This window comes from Xiphias gladius, chromosome 22 (genome assembly GCF_016859285.1).
Source record: "Xiphias gladius isolate SHS-SW01 ecotype Sanya breed wild chromosome 22, ASM1685928v1, whole genome shotgun sequence".
Lineage (NCBI taxonomy): Eukaryota > Metazoa > Chordata > Actinopteri > Istiophoriformes > Xiphiidae > Xiphias > Xiphias gladius.
This window is the reverse complement of record NC_053421.1, coordinates 28,562,567-28,583,498: the sequence shown is the minus strand read 5'-3', so window position 1 is coordinate 28,583,498 and position 20,932 is coordinate 28,562,567. Positions and strand designations below refer to the sequence as shown.

The 20,932-nt window shown below is 45.2% G+C and overlaps 1 protein-coding gene across 1 annotated transcript in view; it reads left to right on the top strand.

Annotated features, from left to right (window-relative positions):
* Positions 1 to 20,932, top strand: part of si:dkey-22o22.2 (neural-cadherin) — a 132,471-nt gene that overhangs the window by 51,903 nt on the left and 59,636 nt on the right. Inside the window, exons 2-5 of the mRNA XM_040116799.1 lie at positions 6,874 to 7,062; positions 12,266 to 12,491; positions 15,772 to 15,976; positions 19,784 to 19,895. Coding sequence (XP_039972733.1) covers positions 6,874 to 7,062; positions 12,266 to 12,491; positions 15,772 to 15,976; positions 19,784 to 19,895 — 732 coding nt within the window. The remainder of the gene's footprint in view (positions 1 to 6,873; positions 7,063 to 12,265; positions 12,492 to 15,771; positions 15,977 to 19,783; positions 19,896 to 20,932) is intronic.

The window sequence follows — 20,932 nt, the reverse complement described above, 5'->3', positions numbered from 1 at the left end:
CAACTTGAAATAACATTGTACTCACCGAAGTAATTGCTGGGATATCAGTTGACGGATTATTAGCAACATTACTGGCTTTACCTTTAAGTAAAGTGATAACTGATCTGACTCGACTGTTGATTTGTTACAGCCTCTCAGATTGTCCGTCTCCTCCTGTTCCTTGTCCCGTTAAACCTATTTTTAGTGAGTCACTGTGCTCCAAAATCTCGGGAATCACTTTCATATCTGATAATATAGATGGGCAGAGAGATGAAAATTAAACCCAAATTGTAACAAACTGTAACTTTCCCTTAAGGCCATAGATTATAACCTGTTGAAATGCAGTAATTTAGCAAACCAAAGACGTAAAGATACACATAACACTCAGCATAAGAAGAGAAAAGAATCGTTTTAGACCAAGCGGCTGCAGACTGACATTGAAAACGTGAAGAGAAAGTGTAGACTGATCATTCAGAGCACTGACTGACTGTCTTAACGGCTACTGGCTGAACCGCTGCTGCAGCCTCTGAGGAACTGTGTGGGCTGCTTCCACTCTTTTCAGCCATTAGCCGGGGTAAGAAATGTTCTCGCCAGCTGCTACACAAGAGACACAATAGTTTCCATTGATTTTCTAACGAAAGCCTCCTCGCAGATGTGGACAGTCAGCTCGTTCTGAAAGCCATGAATTTCCTTCACTGGCTCCTTTTGTTGAGTTTGTTCAAGCGGGATCGATGACTCTGTATCACATTTCTTTACTTCGCTGTTCATCGACCCGTCTCTTTATGATTCCATTCATAGGACACAGAGTTTAACAGATTGAAGCACTGCCCTGAAAAGTAACTCAGTACTGGCCTGAGGGCGATATTGATGTGAAACAAAGGGTTAAGGGGTCCGGGCAAAGTCGTGAACTCTGATTGGACCGAGGAAAGACACTGAGAACACCAATCTCACTCCTCAAAAAACTACGGTGCAGTTCATTGGGAGTGAAAATTGAATCTAAGCAATGACAGGACATTGCCCCTAAACACAAGGGATGATGGGAAGAAGCAGAAGGATAAAATAAGTCATGGTTGGAAAGCTGAGCAGAGCAAAATCAAGCTCATACTCAGGAGTTTCCTCGTACGTCCTTAACCAGAAAAACTGAGCTGAACTCGCCTGGAGGTTTGCTTCAGAATCACCTCAGCGGATTAAAAATGCATAACACAGAACCTGACAGAGGAAAAAAACAAGACAGAAACTTAAAATGTTAAATGCTCTAACATCTTTTTACACTCATTTCATGTCAGACTGAGGTGTGGAAGAATCGGGAAAATGATGTTATGCTTGAGAGGACAAAAAACATCCATCCTTGTGTGGAAATGAAGGCTCAGCATTGGGGTTTTCAGCCCGTCGTCATTTTCCACTCCCCTTTCATTCGCCAGGCCGACTGCAGCCCTGGGCCCAACGTTCCCCTGCACCTCTGCATGCACGCATGGATGCATGTTTTCAGTGAGTCCTGGACCGAGCTCGGCGGCTCACATCGGAGACCAGCTCAAAGTTCATTTCGTGTGCCGAGGCGGCCGAGTGAAAGGATACGAAGAAACGCTGCACTTTGCTTTTCTGTTTTTTTCGGGTGGTTACGGCACGTGATTATGGACTGCTCCAACAGATTAAGTTGACCCCGAACCGGATAAGTGGCAGCTACAAACAACATTTCGATGATTTAGATTTTCCTAGAGCTTTACCAGTCATGGTTTAAAAACGTTTTTCCTGAGGGCGGACCTTGGGGAAAGGTTACGGTGAGGTCTTAAAGTCAAAAGGGCTCATCCTCTGGGGAGCAGCACTGTACCGTACAATCACCGTCACTAGAACATGGATTTGCGCAGGATTAAACGACCCCATTATAACCATACCCTCCTTGTTAAAGCTCCTGTTTTTGGAAAAATGACTGAAGATGGGAAACCCTTCATTAGACTTTCTGCTGAGACAGACCCTGAGATACGGTAGTCCTCATCCTGGAGGCCTTTTCTCCCGTAAAAGTGAAACATGAAAAGCTTTCACGCCAACATTATGTTAGCTCCCAAATATGTTTTCAACTGCAGTTAATTCATTCTGCTATCAGACACTCTCCTGTCAGACTCTTGAAGTAGTCAGATTACACTGAGCCCCTGCTCACTAAGTACTGTGACAGCGATAACTCTTGGTTAGTTGATTTGGTCCCGGCTTATTTTTTGCAGTAAAGTGACCAAGAGATCCTTTTGCCTCGTTTTGACTTGTCAGGAAAACAGCCAAACACGTTACCCAAGTGTCAGAATCTGCCCCGTACACGGCATCCGGCTGCTCCAACCTCTGGCCGCACTCTGGCTCCATCATGGTTTCAATTACCAGTGGAAACATTTTAGAAACGGAGCGTCTGCTCTTCAGCAGCCACGTTTATAACATAGTTTAGAGTTGTTTTGACGATTTCTGGTGTTTTACTAAATACAGCAGATCCTTTAACAGATGCTTTTCGGCTGTAAGGAATATGACGACCTTTTGGTGTTTCCAGCTTTCTTTGTCATTACTCATTTTAAATGTGATCATAGCTGATCTCACAGCACAGCTGCCGTCATTAACTCGTAGTTTTGTTCATTTCGTGTGAAGATGCTGTGATCATTAAATAATGATGTTATCGGCAGCTGCGGCAGCTTGGTGATGACCGCAGAAAGATTTGTAAATGAGAACAACTGTATTGTGAATTCAGCTGCATTCGAACGCAGCTTAGGTGATCACGGAGAGTGGACAGAACCAAGGTTTCGGGCCGTCGCCCTCGAGCCACATCTCGCTTTTCTCCGTCTCTCTCTCTCCTATTAGTTTCGCTGTGTGAAGACAATACAGGCCTTTTTTTTACACATTCACCAGCTAATTTCAGGCTTCAGAGACGTGAGCTGCAGTTAAGATAGCGGAGCGAGGTAAAGAGCTGCACGCGAGCCGCCCCGGTCCCGGTTCCGTCGGACACGCACACCGTGGGGATTTGGCAGTGGACCACCTGTAACTCTAAAACCCACAGTGAAGAAGGACTTGAAGATACTTGCTAGCCAAGCAATATTGAGGCTCATCAGGCTCGCTCTGTAACACAGGGTCCGCTCTCTCCGTTCAAAGGGAACATCTGCCGCTGTCAACACTTAAACATCCAGTCCGCTCACACTTTTTAAATTGTACTTTTGCTTATATTCAGGCCAATAACAGTATTCGTCTTTTAGGTAGGAGGACTTCACAGTAACAGTGGTAAGAGCCATCATTACGGAGCTGGTGTATCTCTGCTTAGACTACATACTGTATCTCAACGCTGCATTAATTAAATGTCATTATTCTGGTGTCAGTGACCTTTCCTCCGCCCGGAGGAGTGAAGGAGCCATTTTGTCCCGCTGACAGCTCCTCCCCCTCCTGGTTGAGGATGGATTTTTATAGTCTTTGCCTGGGCTGACACACGTGCTGACCGCCGGCGCTGCGTCTAAATGTGTTGATGTTTATCATGATAATGGGACAGATTTCATTTCACTTTCATACACGGCCCACAGCACAGCATATGTAAAACAACAGACAGAAATAGATGTCATTATTCTGGATTTTAAGAGCTGACTGAAGACTGAAAACCAGCAATGCAGAAGGAGGCATAGGAGCACTGAGCTGCGAGACTTCTTCTTCTTCATCACCTCCTCTTCCTCCTCCTCCCCTTGAGCTTTTTTTCTCTATCATTTCTTTATTTACATGCTTTTAGTAGAGTCACTACACATAGTACCCTGACATGCCGTATATTGTTTTTTTAAAACCATAGTTGGCCTTCTCAGAAAAGCCATGAACTTACAAGTTTGTTATACTATCGAGATTTTAGGACAGTTTTATGCAATTGAATTATATTAACTATGTGAGTTTTTGAATGATAGGAAGAGAGTTAATACTATTTTTGTCTTACTGTGTGTTTTTTGGAACAACGGTTCCCATAATGCTGTGTGTGTGTGTGTGTGTGTGGGGGGGTGTAAACAGGAAGTACAATGTGGCCATGAATTTGGTGAGTTTTGCTGTGTGCTACAACTTGAGCCTCCTTTTAAAGCCAGTATTTCTTTACCTAATGGTAAATTGGCACCGTTAAAAGTAGCCGAATTAGCCGTTAGCAGCAACTGTTTGCGGTGCGGCCATGGATGGACAGACAACTATCACTGGATCACTGTGATACTGACGGAAATTTAAAATTGTGATGATTCTCAGGCAAGTTCTACGGGTAGGAGGGCTGTCTTTTTTCTGATTTCTAAGCTGATTCATGGATATTTCTTCGTGATGGACTTTGGACATACTGGTATCCCCGGAAAGTGTAAGTCACACTAAGTCTAAAACTATATGTATCACGTCTGTGTGTTCAGATCTGACTGAGTTACGGCTTCGAGAAGAGGGGGTGCAATTTCTTCAACCCACTCTGTTGACTACTGGTGGCAAAGGGTTAGAGCCCAGTCTCTGTTTCTTTTCTTTACACCCCTTCTCCTCCTTCTTCTCCCCACTTTCTTTTCTCCTTTTCTGTCCATCTTTCTCTCCATTGCTCTTTCTCCCTCTATCTCTCTTCCCCTTTCTCCCACTTCTCCTGCTTCTTTTTCCTTTTGCTCATCTATTTCATCCCTTCTTCGATCCGGCTGTCTTCTCCCTTATCTCTCCTCTGGTTTCATTTTGCGTTTACTCCCTCGCTTCTTCTTCGTCAATTCTTACTCTCTCTTTTCCTATTCTTTCTCTTCCCTCTCCTCTCTCCTTCCTCCCTTGCCTCCTGCCTCCCTCTTCTCCTCTCCATCTTGTCGCCTTCTCCCCTGCTTTCAGTCGGTTGACAGACCTTCAGAGACAATATAAAAATACAGAAACGGAGGCAGACGCTGTTGTGTTTTAACCTCCTCCTCCTCCTCCTCACCCCTTCTTCTCTCTGAAGAGAAGTTTCCTCTCTTGTTCGGGCTCTTGTCTCCTTCGCTGCTGTGAAACGACACAGGAGCCAAAACAACAGCGAGCGCAGACGCATCTTCAAACCGAACAAATCCCTCCTCACAAGCAGGCAACATGAAAAAAGACAAAGAGAAAGAAGAGGGTAGACTGGTAGATGCAGACAAACATGTGTGTGTGTATTTTTGACTGGGCTCCTCCTGTATGATCTTCTGAAAGTTTTTTTTGTTTTATTTTGGAGGAACTACTTGTTTTTCTCTCCTCCTCCCTGTCACCCCTTCGCTCTTCAGTCTTCCCGAGTAGCGAGGTGAGGATGAAGAGAAAACGCGACGGATGTTGTACAGAAATGTCACCTCGTCCCCTTTGACTGAGATCGACTCTGCCTTCGTGCCACGGTTTGAATAAGTGGCGCTAGCTTAGCTAACAAGCCGCATGCTACAAAGCGGAGACAGACAACAATAGCAGCCGGTTACAGTGGAAGCTAATGAAATGAAGCAGCAACTAAAATACACAAAACAGCAGTTGTTTCCGGATTTATATTGGCCCTAAAATGACAATTTAAAATGATGTGACTGCTAACGAACACTTGTGAGCGGTACATCCTGAATGAACGACGGGTGCCTGATTAGCCTACTAGCTTTATAGGTTCTGCTTGGATTAAAAAAAAGTGGCTAGCAGGCATCAAGGCTAGAAACATTTCAATAGCTCGTAATCTGTGCTCATCAAATTGAATTTTTCCATTAATCAAGATATAAACAGAATTTTCCTCAGCCCAGCTCTGATAAACCTACTCTGCGCTAAACGGCAGATAGATACATGGACTGACGTTCAGCAGGTGGACACAAACACAAATCCAGTGGGATGATCGTGTTGCCCTGCGTCTGCTGTTAGTGGATGTAGAGCGCACTTCAGCCATATCTTCTTTACAAGCGTCAGGGTGGGCAGACACCGTTAAGTCATCAGCAGTAACTGAAGTCACAAGCTGTGGCTGCTGTGGGCGGTTGACGGAGGGATGGGTGCGTTTGGTTCGGTACCAGCAGCTCTCCGTCATGAGACGAAACACGGCAGGCATCCACTGGTTTTTATGCACATTTTCAATTTGCACATTAAAAAAAAAAAACCTGAGTGGAAACCACAGATTCGAAAAAAATACCGCAAAAAGGTTTTTACACTTGGCTGAGGTGAAAAGGTTTGTGTGTAAGAGACGAGGACAGATCTGTAAGGAGCCATGAGGAGACCATAAGGTCACGTTACATGAGACCAGCAGAAACGTCAGGTTTCCATCACGTTCTCCACATGGTTTTTCCATCGTCTGAGCTTCGACTGCAGCTCCTCTAGTGACCCCGTCTCGACGCGTCCTCTTCTTCTGAGGTGGTTTAACGGCAGCGACCGGAGAATCGGCTCCACCAGCTGTTCAGCTCAGCAAACCCAGTCACACAGTGGTCGTGGATGAGCATCAATTCGCATTTTCTTTCGCTGATTGTCTTAAACTATGGTTCAGATTTGTGCTAGGTGGATGGATGGAAACCTGGCTATTGCTAGACAGGTTTCCATCTCTGGTTCACTGTTTCATTCTGCATTTCCCAAAGGAAGCTATAACAGCGGTGGAGAGAGCACACGTGTGGGGCAAAAGAGAAACGACTTTCATTTAATACTAATGAATAAAATTCATCACTGTGAAAAACAATAAACAGCGACAGAGACTTGTTTTCCTTCTCTTATGTAGTGGCCATAACATAAGCAGGTCACTGAACTGAACTTCTGCCATTAACTTAATTTGTTTGTTTGCTTTTTAGTTTTAAGGTTATAGTGGAACTACAAATGTGCTCCTTTGTTTACAGCAACTTTACAAACCGTAATAAACACAATCTTACTATCATTCCGAAGTCCCTTCTGTAATCACAGGCATAAATCAACATGTTTTAGACAAGCTAAATAACTGTCCTCTCTCTCCTCCAGGTGATGAGTGGTACCTGTGCAGGCTGACGCTGAGCATGCCCAGTCAGGCCAACCTGCAGTGGGCGATGTTCCCCTCGCCTTACCTGGGTGCCGTGGGTCCCGATTCCACGCCCGGCTCTGTGGTGTACCGACTGTCGGCACGGCAACGAGGCGGGACGCAGGGACAGGCGCAGTTCCTCCTACTGGACAGTGAGTGTTTTATTTTATTTTGGTTTTATAATTTATACAGACTACATTTACAAAAATAGTTATATACAGTTTAAGCATATTCGCATTGTGGCCAAAAGTATGTGGACGGCTGTCGGTGGGACAATCCCAACATGCTCAGTTCGTATTTGTAAAAACTTTTCCACTGTTTAACCGGTGGAAAGCCACCCCCCTTGTGGCTTAACAAAATCCTACCTTTAATGAAGACAGGAGACCGTAGTCATGGTGAAGAAACAGTTTTCACAGTTGGGTGAGGAAAACCTGACTTGCCATGAGCCCCGACTTCAGCCCCAGCCAGGCCCTTTTTGGGATTAAGACCATGTCACCCACATCAGTGTTGGACCTGACTGAACATCTGGCTTAACATCTGGCGGAACGGCTGTCTTTATGTCCACATACTTTTGGCCATGTAATTTATTAAGGTTCTTTAGAGCGTAGTTCTCCTGAAATAGAAGCGTTATGATGTAGTTTAAATCCCTTTGGTCGTGAAAACAAATGCATGAAAAGATAGTTTAGGATCCAAATTCCCCTCTGGTCTGATATTTGCAGTCTATGTGAAAATTTGTTACGTGCCACAACCGAACCTGCTTTTTCCACCTGTCATGTGTTTGCTCCCGCTCTTATCTCCTGCCTGTATCTGCAACTAAGTCCGCTCCTGCTCCGCCAGGCACTCGGTGACAAACCTGTTTTGTTCAAAGGAGCCATTTCTAAATAAAAATTTGACTTGTTGAATTTCAATTACCATCAAGTTGGAGAGGGAGAGAAAAACGCACATAAACGGCGTGGAGCTGCACTGTTAATCGCTCCCTGGGGCAAAGAAAGCTCCCAGATTCGGGAATAATAGGAAAGTCTCTGGAGATGCAACGAGTGGGAGGGTGGGCGGATGGGTGCCGTCGGCTGTGGATTTTTTATTTTTTGTATTTTTTTAGAGGAGAAGAGGAGAAAGAAGGAGGATGAAGGAGTGGGAGAGATATTTTGAGAGCTAATTTCTAATGCTTTCATATTAAAAGCTTCTGACTTCCCTTTGGCATAATGTGACTACATGTGTACTGACAAATAATCCAATAATTTACATTAAGAAATGGTTTCTAATATCATGCCAATATGGAAATATATCCGCACAGTGTGTGTGAAGCCAATTAGTGGCATTAGTGTGATTTTACTCAGTTGGAGGATCTTTAATTTACAGTTTGTGCTTGAGCAGCGGGACAGCGGAGGGAAGGTGTTTGTGCATGCGTTCGGTTTGCTGTGCTATAAAAAGGATTTCCAATTAGCTTATTTTCTATACAAGCTTCTCTATTGGTCTCTATTGTACCAATATACAGTTCTTACTAACGGAAGAACAAAATTGGTAATTGTAATTTTTACATCTGCGGGTGGCTAGCCAAGTCTCCAGCTGCCTTTTCAGTGTTTCCTGCTGACTCGTTTTAAAGGCGGGGAGTTTCAGATGCGCACCTGAAGCCACGACCCATCGAAGCCTCGAGTGGGCGACGCCACCCAAAATCAAGATTAAGATTCAGCGCCACATTTACCTCAGCATCGATCAATAAGCCTTGTCTTTATTAGCCGTCCTCACGGTGGAGCCCAATGATAAAGAGAAAATCATGAACTATGACCAAGTATGACAGTATTTAACATAGTCAGTAGTTTAGAACATTTTTAAGCCTTTTCTACGATAAGGAAGTCACTAAAATACGAAATTACGCTGCATCTGTAGCAACTATTAAAATAAGTGATATTAAATATAAAGGTGGAGGCCTGTGTGAAAGAGAGAATGAATTGACCATATCCACATGACTCCGAGTAGGTCGGCTGGAGAGTCATAACGACGGTTTCGAGTTGTTGAGTGTTGCCGCTACGAGGGCCCCGTGCACACGGCTCCAGCGGGAAGACCGGACAGTCCCTGTTTGGCAGAGGGGTTTAGCAAACAGTCAATTTTAAGCTAAAATGAGTTCGGCAAACTTTTATTTACGCTGCTCAAACTCATATTCGGGATGTTGCCGCGGACTGTGAACACAGCACAGGTTGCGAGATACGGTCAGCGAGCACAGGTTTCAGTTTTGGACTCAACGGCACCAAACCTGCCAACTTCACTGTGATGACGAGACAAGACTGTGGTTCAAGGACTATTTGTTCCAGTAACTCTCCTGAAAATCAGATTTTTAGATTCATATTTATCTTTCTGTTTGAAAAAAAACTTCAACATCACAATAAAATCATTTTTCAAAATAAAAATATTCCGATATGTTGATGAGAGACAATCAACGCTTTGAAATCCCACCTGCAGAGCAAACAGGAAATCTTTCCGTGAGACTCGGATGAACCCATGTCAGAAAATCTCTCCACAAATAGAGGGAGAAGGAGGAGGGGATTGACAGGTTGGTTGCAGCTGCTGCTGGTTCAGAACCCTCAGGTCAACAGCTGGGGACTCTTCTCTTCCTTTATTCCTCTTTTTCATTCTCCTCTCATCCTTCCTTCCTTACGCTTCTTCTCGTCCCTCCTCTTACCTCTCTTCATTATCTCCCTTGTTTGCTCTCTTCCTTTCCCTCTTCCTTTCCGTTCTTGTTCCATTTTTCCTCCCCTTCCCTCCCATCCTTTTCTCCATTGATCTTGCCTCTTTCTGCTTCCCCCTCCGTCTCTTTCTGCCCATCTTTCTACCTCCCACTCTCTTCCCTCCTTTTCCCTCTTGACCCAAGGGGGACGTTGGTAAAAAAAAAAAAAAAAAAAGAACCTGCTCTTTTCCTCTGAGTCTTCGAAGAGACCAGCTCGCACACACACACACACACACACACACACACACACACACACACACACACACACACACACACACACACACACACACACATTGCTCCAGCTGGCAGAGGGATCCTCGGCAGCCTCACTATCAACACTCACACACACAGAGAAATAAACACACACATAAATATAAACACACACACACACACACACACACACACACACACACACACACACACACACACACACACACACACACACACACACACACACACACGCCTCCAGCCTCCATTTTCCTTATTTGGTTTTTCATAACTGGACAGCTGTGACTGTCTATATAATCATAACCTCTCAACAACACATTTTCATGGTCATTAACCTCCAGTTAAATCTCTGGTTAAAACAACAACTTGCTTTCCTCCCTACTTTATGTAACAGTGCTACCAGTTTCAGTTTTGGACTCAACGGCACCAAACCTGCCAACTTCACTGTGATGACGAGACAAGACTGTGGTTCAAGGACTATTTGTTCCAGTAACTCTCCTGAAAATCAGATTTTTAGATTCATATTTATGTTTCTGTTTGAAAAAAAAACTTCAACATCACAATAAAATCATTTTTCAAAATAAAAATATTCCGATATGTTGATGAGAGACAATCAACGCTTTGAAATCCCACCTGCAGAGCAAACAGGAAATCTTTCCGTGAGACTCGGATGAACCCATGTCAGAAAATCTCTCCACAAATAGAGGGAGCAGGAGGAGGGGATTGACAGGTTGGTTGCAGCTGCTGCTGGTTCAGAACCCTCAGGTCAACAGCTGGGGACTCTTCTCTTCCTTTATTCCTCTTTTTCATTCTCCTCTCATCCTTCCTTCCTTACGCTTCTTCTCGTCCCTCCTCTTACCTCTCTTCATTATCTCCCTTGTTTGCTCTCTTCCTTTCCCTCTTCCTTTCCGTTCTTGTTCCATTTTTCCTCCCCTTCCCTCCCATCCTTTTCTCCATTGATCTTGCCTCTTTTCTGCTTCCCCCTCCGTCTCTTTCTGCCCATCTTTCTACCTCCCACTCTCTTCCCTCCTTTTCCCTCTTGACCCAAGGGGGACGTTGGTAAAAAAAAAAAAAAAAAAAGAACCTGCTCTTTTCCTCTGAGTCTTCGAAGAGAGTTAACCAGCTCACACACACACACACACACACACACACACACACACACACACACACACACACACACACACACACACACACACACACACACACACACACACACACACACACATTGCTCCAGCTGGCAGAGGGATCCTCGGCAGCCTCACTATCAACACTCACACACACAGAGAAATAAACACACACAGAGAAATAAACACACACATAAATATAAACACACACACACACACACACACACACACACACACACACACACACACACACACACACACACACACACACACGCACAGACAGCAGCCCTCCAGCCTCCATTTTCCTTATTTGGTTTTTCATAACTGGACAGCTGTGACTGTCTATATAATCATAACCTCTCAACAACACATTTTCATGGTCATTAACCTCCAGTTAAATCTCTGGTTAAAACAACAACTTGCTTTCCTCCCTACTTTATGTAACAGTGCTACCAGTTTCAGTTTTGGTCAATAACTTCAGCATTTCCTCTACATGTGTCACTATTAGCTGAGGGGGGCCTCAGTTTATCGAGACCACCAGGGGTTGGCTTCAGTCACTTTGGTCGAACTGAAAGTTCTTTGTTTTTGTTGGGTTCTTCAGAGTCCTTCCTGAGTGAGGGAGCTGCCATTGTGCAAATAACATTTTCCAATCATAGCATAGCATGAAATTAGCCATGACAACAATATGGTTAAGGTTGTGTTGGGAAAGGTCATGTGGTCAAAGGCAGTTTCAAGCCAGATCCGAATCAAATGCAGTTGTAACCCAAACTTACTCTTCTTCTTCTTCAGGTTTTCCTTATGTGCATCTGGTTAACAATGAGCCAAGATCCTGTATTTTGTTTTTCATGCTTCATGGTAGAAGAAAATATTGGGCTAACCTACTTAAACAGACACAGCTTTCACTCCTTTCATAAGGAACAACATTGCTTCAAACGCTTTTCCTATCAGACAAAGTTACGTCTTTGGTGGGCAAAAAAACAACAGAAATGCAGCTTTGCTTCCTGCTTGGCTTCATGGGAATATCTGGCAAGAAAATACTTTTAGACTGATGAAAAACGTTGTTGTAGTTAGTGGAACAGAGACTAGTCAGGAGCAGGTTCCACCAGTTTCCACCACGAAACTCATTGTGCTACAGTGATTCAAATGAGGTGTAACGGGGATAGATAATGATATTAAAAACTCACACATACAAGACTCAGTGTCTTTTTTCAAATATCAGTGTGTATCAGAAGTATTCTACGGGAATCTCCTTCATTCCCTCTCTCCTCTCTGACCATCCAGGTGGGGAGGAGTGCTTCGAGGTAGATCGTCGTTCTGGCGAGATCCGGACCACAGGACGACCCCTGACCCCCAGCAGAGAGTACCTGCTGCGGGTGCAGGCGACGGACGGACACGGACGTAAAGGCCCACCGGCCACGGTGGCCATCCTGGCCGGCTACCGGCCACCACAGTTCACCAACTCCACCTACAGCCTGAACATACCGGAGAACACACCCGTGGGCCAACCGTGAGTCACTGCAGCGGTCGGACACCGTCCTACGTCTAGTTCAGGGGACCTCTGTGATGTCAGATACGTTAGTGAAGGAGTCTCCCTGTGAATCACACTGATACAGGCAATGAAGTCTGAAGTCTGATTTTGCGGAACGTAAAGTATGTGGCGAAATGAAACCTAAGGGTGCGGAGGTAATACACTGCCATGCTGCGAACTGGGATATAGAACCGAAACCGATATTGGCTGTATGTTGAAATTCTTTTGGCATTTTCACACTTTAATCGACACTTGATCACACAGAGAAACAGTAAACAAAGGGGAAAGGAGAGAGTGACGACAGGAGCGTTGCGGTTTCACGGTCTTCCACGGTCTTGTGGCGATGACTCCCATTCTTTTTCTAAGGACATGAGAGATAAGCTTCTCCAGGCATTGTGGGGTAGCAGGTTACGCAGGGCTGATCAGAGATTCAAGAAAACTGAAGGTTCTGTAGAGATTTGCCACAAAAGTGACAAAAAAAACGTCTTGTATTGGAGCTGGGTTGTACTGGATCGGTTGGGCAGGAAGTTTAGTCTTTGTGAAATGTGGAGAAATGTTTCTGGTAAAGAAGATCTTATGTTAATATCCAGGATCGCTCTTCCTTCCACTGTTTGGCACAAAGTCACTAAATTGTTGAAGAGAGTTGCAGGTTGCTAATTTACACGATGTTAAGGAAGCAGCTTCTTGCTACACTGGCGAGCGTTGACATGGCCACATGCTCAGCAACCAGGACGCTCATTCTGAGATTTCTGTAAATCATGAACTTTAGCTAAAGCTTAACCGCGTAGTTTCCACGTGGTGATATTTTAGGACTTATTCATTGGAAAACGTTGGCATTGATCTGAAAAATCTCATCGCTGGTTTCGCAGAATTGTTCGGTATCGTTGTTGTGTTCGTTCCCGTCCATTATTCTAAGTCTCAGGCTTGCGCACACTGAATATTAAGCTCAAATTAATAACTGTAAAATGCAAATGTAAAAATGTGTGGCAGAGTCGAACAAAAATCATTTTAGAGGGACACATTTTTAACCAAAAGAACACAGAACAGACTCTACTATGGCGATATTGTGACTATTTGTAGTTATAGGTATGGTATATAACATGTAGTTTATATATTTGTATACAGTATATAGCAAATACACATATTCTGTAAAATACTGTTACCGTACTGTAAGAAACACTACGGTAACAGTATTTTACAGAATATTAGTAATATTGTAGGAGCAGTGTGTCGTGTCTGGATAGTATGAAATATTTTGTGTTTATAGTATGTGCATATTTTGTGCAGTATTGTGGTATTGATAGGGTTACGTATACACGCATGTAGCATTATTCCTGGTATTATTAGTATTAGTGGAGATTCTCGGCTGCCTGTGTGTTTATGAACACAAGTGTCTGTTTGTGTCTTTGTCATCCATATTTACAGAAACATCATTTACATTCCACTGCCTCAGAAACTGAGTGGGGAAATGGCATCTGTGTGTGTGTGTGTGTGTGTGTGTGTGTGTGTGTGTGTGTGTGTGTGTGTGTGTGTGTGTGTGTGTGCGTGTGTTTCCACGGCCAGCTCTTTGCTTCGCATGTCATGTGATGCATGAAAAGATGGGCCCTGTAGAGCGAGACAAAAGAAAAGTAGAAGGAGATAGAGGGAGAGGTGGAGGAGGGCGGAGGGGAGAGGGGGAGAACGACAGAAGGAGGGGTGAGAAGGAGGACAAGGAGGAAAAGGAGGAGAAGAGGAAAAGGATGGGGTGATGAGGAGACAACTAGAAGGACAGGGGGATGGATGAGGAGGACCCAGATGTATGAATGTGGCCTAAGGCTGAGAATTTGAAAGTGTGGCAAATTCAAATATTTATTAAAAGCGAGGTCTGGATAAACATGAAGGGGAATGTGTGTGTGTGTGTGGGTGTGGGTGTGGGTGTGGGTGTGTGTGTAAGTGAATCCCTCAGGGTTGTGGTGCAAAGCACATTGTATTAATATCCAAGTGTCCATGCCACCCTGTGAGCGGTGTGTGTGGGTGTCTGTGTGTGTATTCCCTGTATTCTTGTATGCGTTTTATGTGTGTATCTGCTTCCATTATGTCCCTTTTACGTGGTTTTATGTCCTCACGTGTGTCTTAGTGTGTGTGTGTGTGTGTGTTTTAATCAAATCGATTAACCACGTTGTGATGGTCTCTGAGTAGAGAATAATCCATGAGGGCTGCAGTCCTGCTCTTTTTCGCTTTATAGGTCTGTTTGGAGACGTAGAACGTAGAAACGTAGAGCGGCTTTCCACTGAGCCGGGATCATGTTCAGACTGCAGCACAAAACCATAGGCCTTCCCCCGTCCTGTCTGTACTCGTCCTCTTGCGGACGTGTTAATCGTTATCCGTCACAGCCCAAGTACCGTTCGAAATTCAAGGTCCACATTCGGAACGGGGACGCTCCAAATGCACAGACCTTTCCATGGTATCAGTGATGTCTTGGCAGCTGACTTGTGTGCGAACTCGAGGTGGACGAGGGGGACAGCCAAAACCGTTATTAGGTCATAAACCCTAGATTTGAGATTTTTTTTTTTTTTTTAGGCAAGATATCAGCAGTTAAGATTTAGAATATGCGGTTCATTTATCAAAATAACGACCACTTAGGAATTAGCTCAGGCGTTTTCAGAGTGGCGAGTGCCCACTATCCGGGCAATGGCGTCCACTCTTATCGCCTTATCTCAGTCTGCCCTTTGGTATTTTACCTACTGTATTTAGGACTAGGAAAGTCTGAATTTTCTGAAAGCCCTGAAACATCTTACTTGGCACTTAATAATACAAAACTGCTTACAAGGCAGACTTAATATAGACGCCTCATGTCAGCCAAAGCCCATTATTCAAGGCAATTAAACCCAAATTGAATGAAAATGGAGCTGCAGTATATTGAGAATCCACAGTATTTTAACCCTCAGTCAAGACAATCACGCTTTCTTCTTGGGTTTATCCAAAGACGTGAACATTCACAGAACTCTTACTCATCTCTACCAGCCATCCCTGTATTAGATAAGAGCATGGATATCAGTTTCATCTCTGCGCTGGGTCTGCAGAGATGAAACTGTGCCATCAAATGAGGCAAAAAAAAAAAAAAACCTTCCAAAGTAACCTTGCTCACCTCCAAAGCTGTCAGATTTTGGAGTCCCGCCACTGTGCGTGTGTTGGGCTGTTGCGGGAATAGAAGCGTAAAAAGGTGGCGCTGTGGCTTCAGCAGCAGCCGCTAACTTTAGCCCTTCCTGTGTGCGTGCAGTGTTGCGGCGGTTCAGGCCGTCTCCTTCCAGAAGAAGAGCCTGTCCTACATGCTGCTGGTGAATCCCGGGAACCTGTTCAGCATCAACCAGGAGAGCGGAGCGCTGGGCCTCACCAGGAGCGTCGACTACGAGAGCGGACACAACCTCCACACTCTGCAGGTCCGAGCCTCCGAACCCGACACCGGCCTCAGCAGCGTGGCAGAGGTACGCTCGCACAATGAGACAAACACACGCACACACTCACTTACGTGGCTGTCGCTGAGGGCGTTCGGAGAGAGCTAGAAACTTCTGCTGACTGGTGGGGAGTCGCCGGCATTGTAGGCGTCGCTCACGTTTGATCTTTCAGGGTCATGTGGCAGGCATCACAGAATTACAGTACGAATGGGTTTCAAACCACCTGGTACGGGGAGGTCAGCACAGCGTTGCAAGCGGCATCGCAGCCCCTCTTCCCCCGATAAACAGAATAAATCCACATTAACAGCTCTAAGACTCGTTGACCCTCGACTGTTGAACACGCCGCTCTCTGATGAAAACTCATTAATTCCAAATGAGAGAAAGTGCTGCCGCTGAATCAGACGCCGTGATGCAACGGTTTCATTTACTGTTTAATCTGCTTATGTGTTCATTATGTATGCGTAAAACCAAACACACAGCGCTGTTTGCCTCATTTTCACCAGCGTCCTGTGAAGCTCTTCATGATGAAAACTCAGTGAAAACTCAGATCAAAGCTGCATTCAAGAGCCTCAGTGATCACATCTGATCAGGTTACGATCAGCAGTTTGGGCTCAGTTTTATTACAGAGTTTACAGCATTATGGATTAACTGTGGGTGCAGCATACACACACACACACACACACACACACACACACACACACACACACACGCACATCCGAAGTGCTAAGTGCAGAAACCTCGCAGCCAAGCACTGACTCCCATTCTCAAGGTGAGCTCTCAAGACTTTTTATACAGTGGATAGCTACATCTGTTCACATTAACACTCACACACTCACGCACATGTTCACACATGCACACAGACCTAGAGAAATCCATTATCACCTGCTCTCAGTGTCCAGATGGTTGAGACAGAGAGAAAATGGTTGCTAAACTACCAGCATCCCCCAAAGGCCTCCGCTGCTCTATAAGCTCGGCTGGCTAATCTGACTATAAATGGAGGAATCTCTGTCTGTGTGTATTTCGATTTTCTCCGCAACCGCTCAACCGATCGACTTCAAACTTCGTGGGTGTATTAGTGAGGACCCAAGGAAGAGCAGTGTCGACTGCGAAGTTTTTTGGATGAGCGGTTGTCCAGAAGGCTTCAAACATCGATTTCCTACCTGTTACGTGATGTGAGGAAAAGAGGGGCAGTGCAGCTCCCGGACAATTTACAGCGTGCACTCGCCCGGGGTTTCAAGAAAGGCGGCGGCACCTTCTACGCCGTCATCCAGCCACTATCGGAGCGGAGCGGAGCAGCCAACTCCAGGCGTAACAGAAGGAGACCGACTGATCGCACACACTGCAGCCCTGAAAGGATTCCTAGCTATCGGCCCCCACCGACAGGCAATGCACTGGTTCGCTCTAAAGGCCCTGCTTGCGTGTGTGTGCCAGGTGTGTAGAGAGTTAAATCTTACTACAGCTTGTGCAGCTTCCGTTGCCTTCAGCTTCTAAAGACATTTTAAAACCGTCCTCATGAACTCACTCCCCTCCTTCATACTTCACTTACATCTCCCTGTCAGCCTCCCGGTCTTCCTCTGCCAGTTGTTCAGCAGCAGATTATTCACTTTATTGCCCCAACTAAGCATTAAGGTTTAAAGAGAAAACCTTCAGTCAAGACGGGGTGTTGCATTATCTGACAATTTTCTGCCATTCAACATATTATAAAATCACTTCTGTCTGTCCATTTGACGACGCGACACAACACTAGTAAGATATTTGAACAGAGGATCCAACAAAAAAAACGGCAAAAGTTCAGTTAAAGTAACAGCAGCTGACATGGACAAGCCAGAGAAACGTTATGGTCTCGGGAATTTTAAACTTGACCGAGCGAACGCTCTTTGGAGTTTGATATGTGCGGCGACACAGTTAGAGACTAGCTGGTGTAGAAAGAGGAGCATTTAGCAGCCAGAGAGCCAGATATTTCCCTCCGGAGTTGGTGGAGACCAAAGGAGAGCTAAAAGGAGAGTGAATATTGGACTTAGATTCATCAGGTGGAACACAAGCACACCTCCAGTGGGATGATCATGTTTCTTTGTGTCTGCTGAGTGTGGAGACAGGCAGCTTCTTGTTAAGTTCGTCATAACAGCTTTACAAAGTGATAATTGTTTGTTTGCGTCTTTCTTTGAGTATCAATCTTTCAAATTGAGAATGGTCAGGTCAGGAACATACATATTCGTCTGTTTGGCCTGAAGTGAAAATAATTAACAGTTTTCCTCCTGTTTCCAGCTGAAACCTTTAAATATTCAGTCCATGTTTGCAGAACCAGCCCTGCATCCAAATCTTCACAGCGTGCCCCTCCGCTGCCCTGCTGTTATTACTCCACAGGTGGTCTGTCTAAGGTTCAGGGCTGCGTAGGAAATCTGTGCTCAGGCGGTTGGGTCGCCAGCCTCGCCGGTTAAATTGGGTGTATTTGGGAATGGAAATAGCGTTTTGGTTTGAGCTCCAGTGGCTGGGGATAGTGGGGGAACTGAACAGGAACAGGGGAAAAAGGCGACGTCGCCGAGGCTCAGGGTTCGGCTGGTGGAGGAGGTTTAAAAGAGAAAGAGACAGAATGGAAATGGGTTTCTCTCCTCGAGCAGGAGACATTTGTCTTCATAACGTTTGCCCGAGATATTTTGGAAAACAGGATGGTTGATTTACTAAAGCCAGAGTCTCTCCAGCTAATATTACCCCCAAAACTTCAAAACCTGCTGATTCTGACTGAACTTCTGGACCAACAACCAGTGATTGACAAGAGTACACTACAGCATATTATCAGGGTAATTATCAATCTGTGTTCTCCACCTTGAACTCCAAGCTTACTAGTCAGCACTGCATCTGACAGAGGCGGCAATCAGCAAAAGGGAGCAAGCATACATCATTCCCCCGGCGCAGAAGCTTTGACAGCCTCTACGAATGAGCTGAACTGAAGCAACAAAGGTTGTTGTTTGTAATAAGAGCAGCAAAGCTGTTCTTACTTGGCAGCATGCATCAAATGTACCGTTGGATCATCTAAAAGCATCTGGAACCCATGTTCTGAAGGCAGAATCGGGTGATTCATATGTCTGACACAGTGATTGCATGATGTGAAGTACGACGTGAACTTCCTTCTTTAGCTTTCTTTTTTCATTCCTCGCACAACTACTTCTGTCACTTTTCATGTGAATAAACACATAAATGTCCATTCATGAATGTCCGCGAGGAAAGACCTGAGTGTTTGATCCATTATCCCCATTTTTACGATTCACTGAGTTGAGGCTACAAAGACACCGAAAGACACCGAGTTGCTGGAGAGGCAGTGGGAGGCGGGAGGGGGGAGGCTACGACGGCGGAAAGGCAGAAGCCAAAAAGGCTGGAAAGCAGCGCAAATGGAAATATCAGCTGCCGAAGAGACTGGCTGAAAGATTTAATTCCTCACCTCCCTGTAGTGTTTCTACAGAGGTGCCAGAAGTTTATCGTCTCATGACATGACCTCCAGAACGTTGGCCTTGCAAAGGAGGTCTGGGGAAAATTATGATCTGTTAGCAACTTTGATTGTGGTCATCAAATCCCACTTCACGCAGGTGGTGCTGGAGCATTGGTGGCGTAGCGACTACTGTTTCAACCACATTTAGCAAAGACTTAACTGCGTAACATCAAATCGCCAAATCAGCGCTTTCTGAGATGAAACGACACAGTGACCACTTACCTGTTCACTCCTCACACGGACTGTTACCTGATCCATATTAACAGACTACAGGGACAATTTTATCCACACAAGACAATGAGTACGAATCTGATATAAAATACCAGGGAATAACGATGAGTCGCCCCCTGCAGGTTGTCGTCCATATAACGGATGAAAACGACTGCACACCTGAGTTCCTCCACTCCATCTACACCAGAGACAACATACCTGAGAGCATCGCACCTGGAACCTCCCTGCTCCAAGGTAACATGCACACACACACACACTTGAAGGTGTGAGGACCGGACAAAATGTCCTCACTTTCCACAAAATGTCCTCACTCCGTCCGGTCTATAGCTCAAACTGGAGCTCACACACACACAGGCTGATCTGTGGAGCAGGTTCTGGTAAACCATTTGCCCTCTGTCAGTGAACACAACATCAGCACATTACACCTGGGCATACTGTACAGCGTGTGTGTGTGTGTGTGTGTGTGTGTGTGTGTGTGTTGCTGGCTGTCTGCCTAATAAGAGCAAAGCCATGCTGAAGTCGGACTGTTTGATCTCAACCACTCAACAGCAGCTATGACAGATGGTTGTGCCACACACACACACACACACACACACACACACACACACACAGAGACATGTTGATGTTGATCATGTTGATCTAGGTCACTTTTGGGGACATTACATAGACTTGCATTCATTTCCCGGAGGCTTAACCAGACCTTAACCTTAACCGCTGACCCTAAAATCAGCCTTTTCCCAACCAGGGACGTGGCTTTTGTCCCCAGTTGGACAAACCGCCTGAAATGTGTCCCCAAAAGTAGCCAATGACAGACAGACACACACACACACCCACACACACACATTCATACATACATTCAACAGTGTACCGACAGACATATTTATAGAATCTCTTTCCTCCCTCTCTCTGCCTCGCTGTCTCCCCCTTTCCTCCCCGCTCCTTGAACATCTCCTCTCCTCTTCTTTTTCTCACATTTTATTTCCTCCTCTTTCTCCTCCATCTTCTCTGTGTCTTTTCTCTCTTCTATCTTCTTCAACCCCCCTCCACCCCGCCATTGTCCTCCGACCCCACCTCGTCTCTTCTCCTCTTCTCTCTTCTCCATCTCCCGCTCCTCTACTTTTGTCCTTATCTTCTTTCATCTATTCTCTCTCTTCTCCCACTTCTGTCCTCCACTGTGATTTAATCTTTTTCTGCTCATCTCTTGCTTTTTCTCCTTCTACTCTTGTCCTTCATCCATCTCTTCTGTCCCTCCTCCTCCACCTCACTTCTCT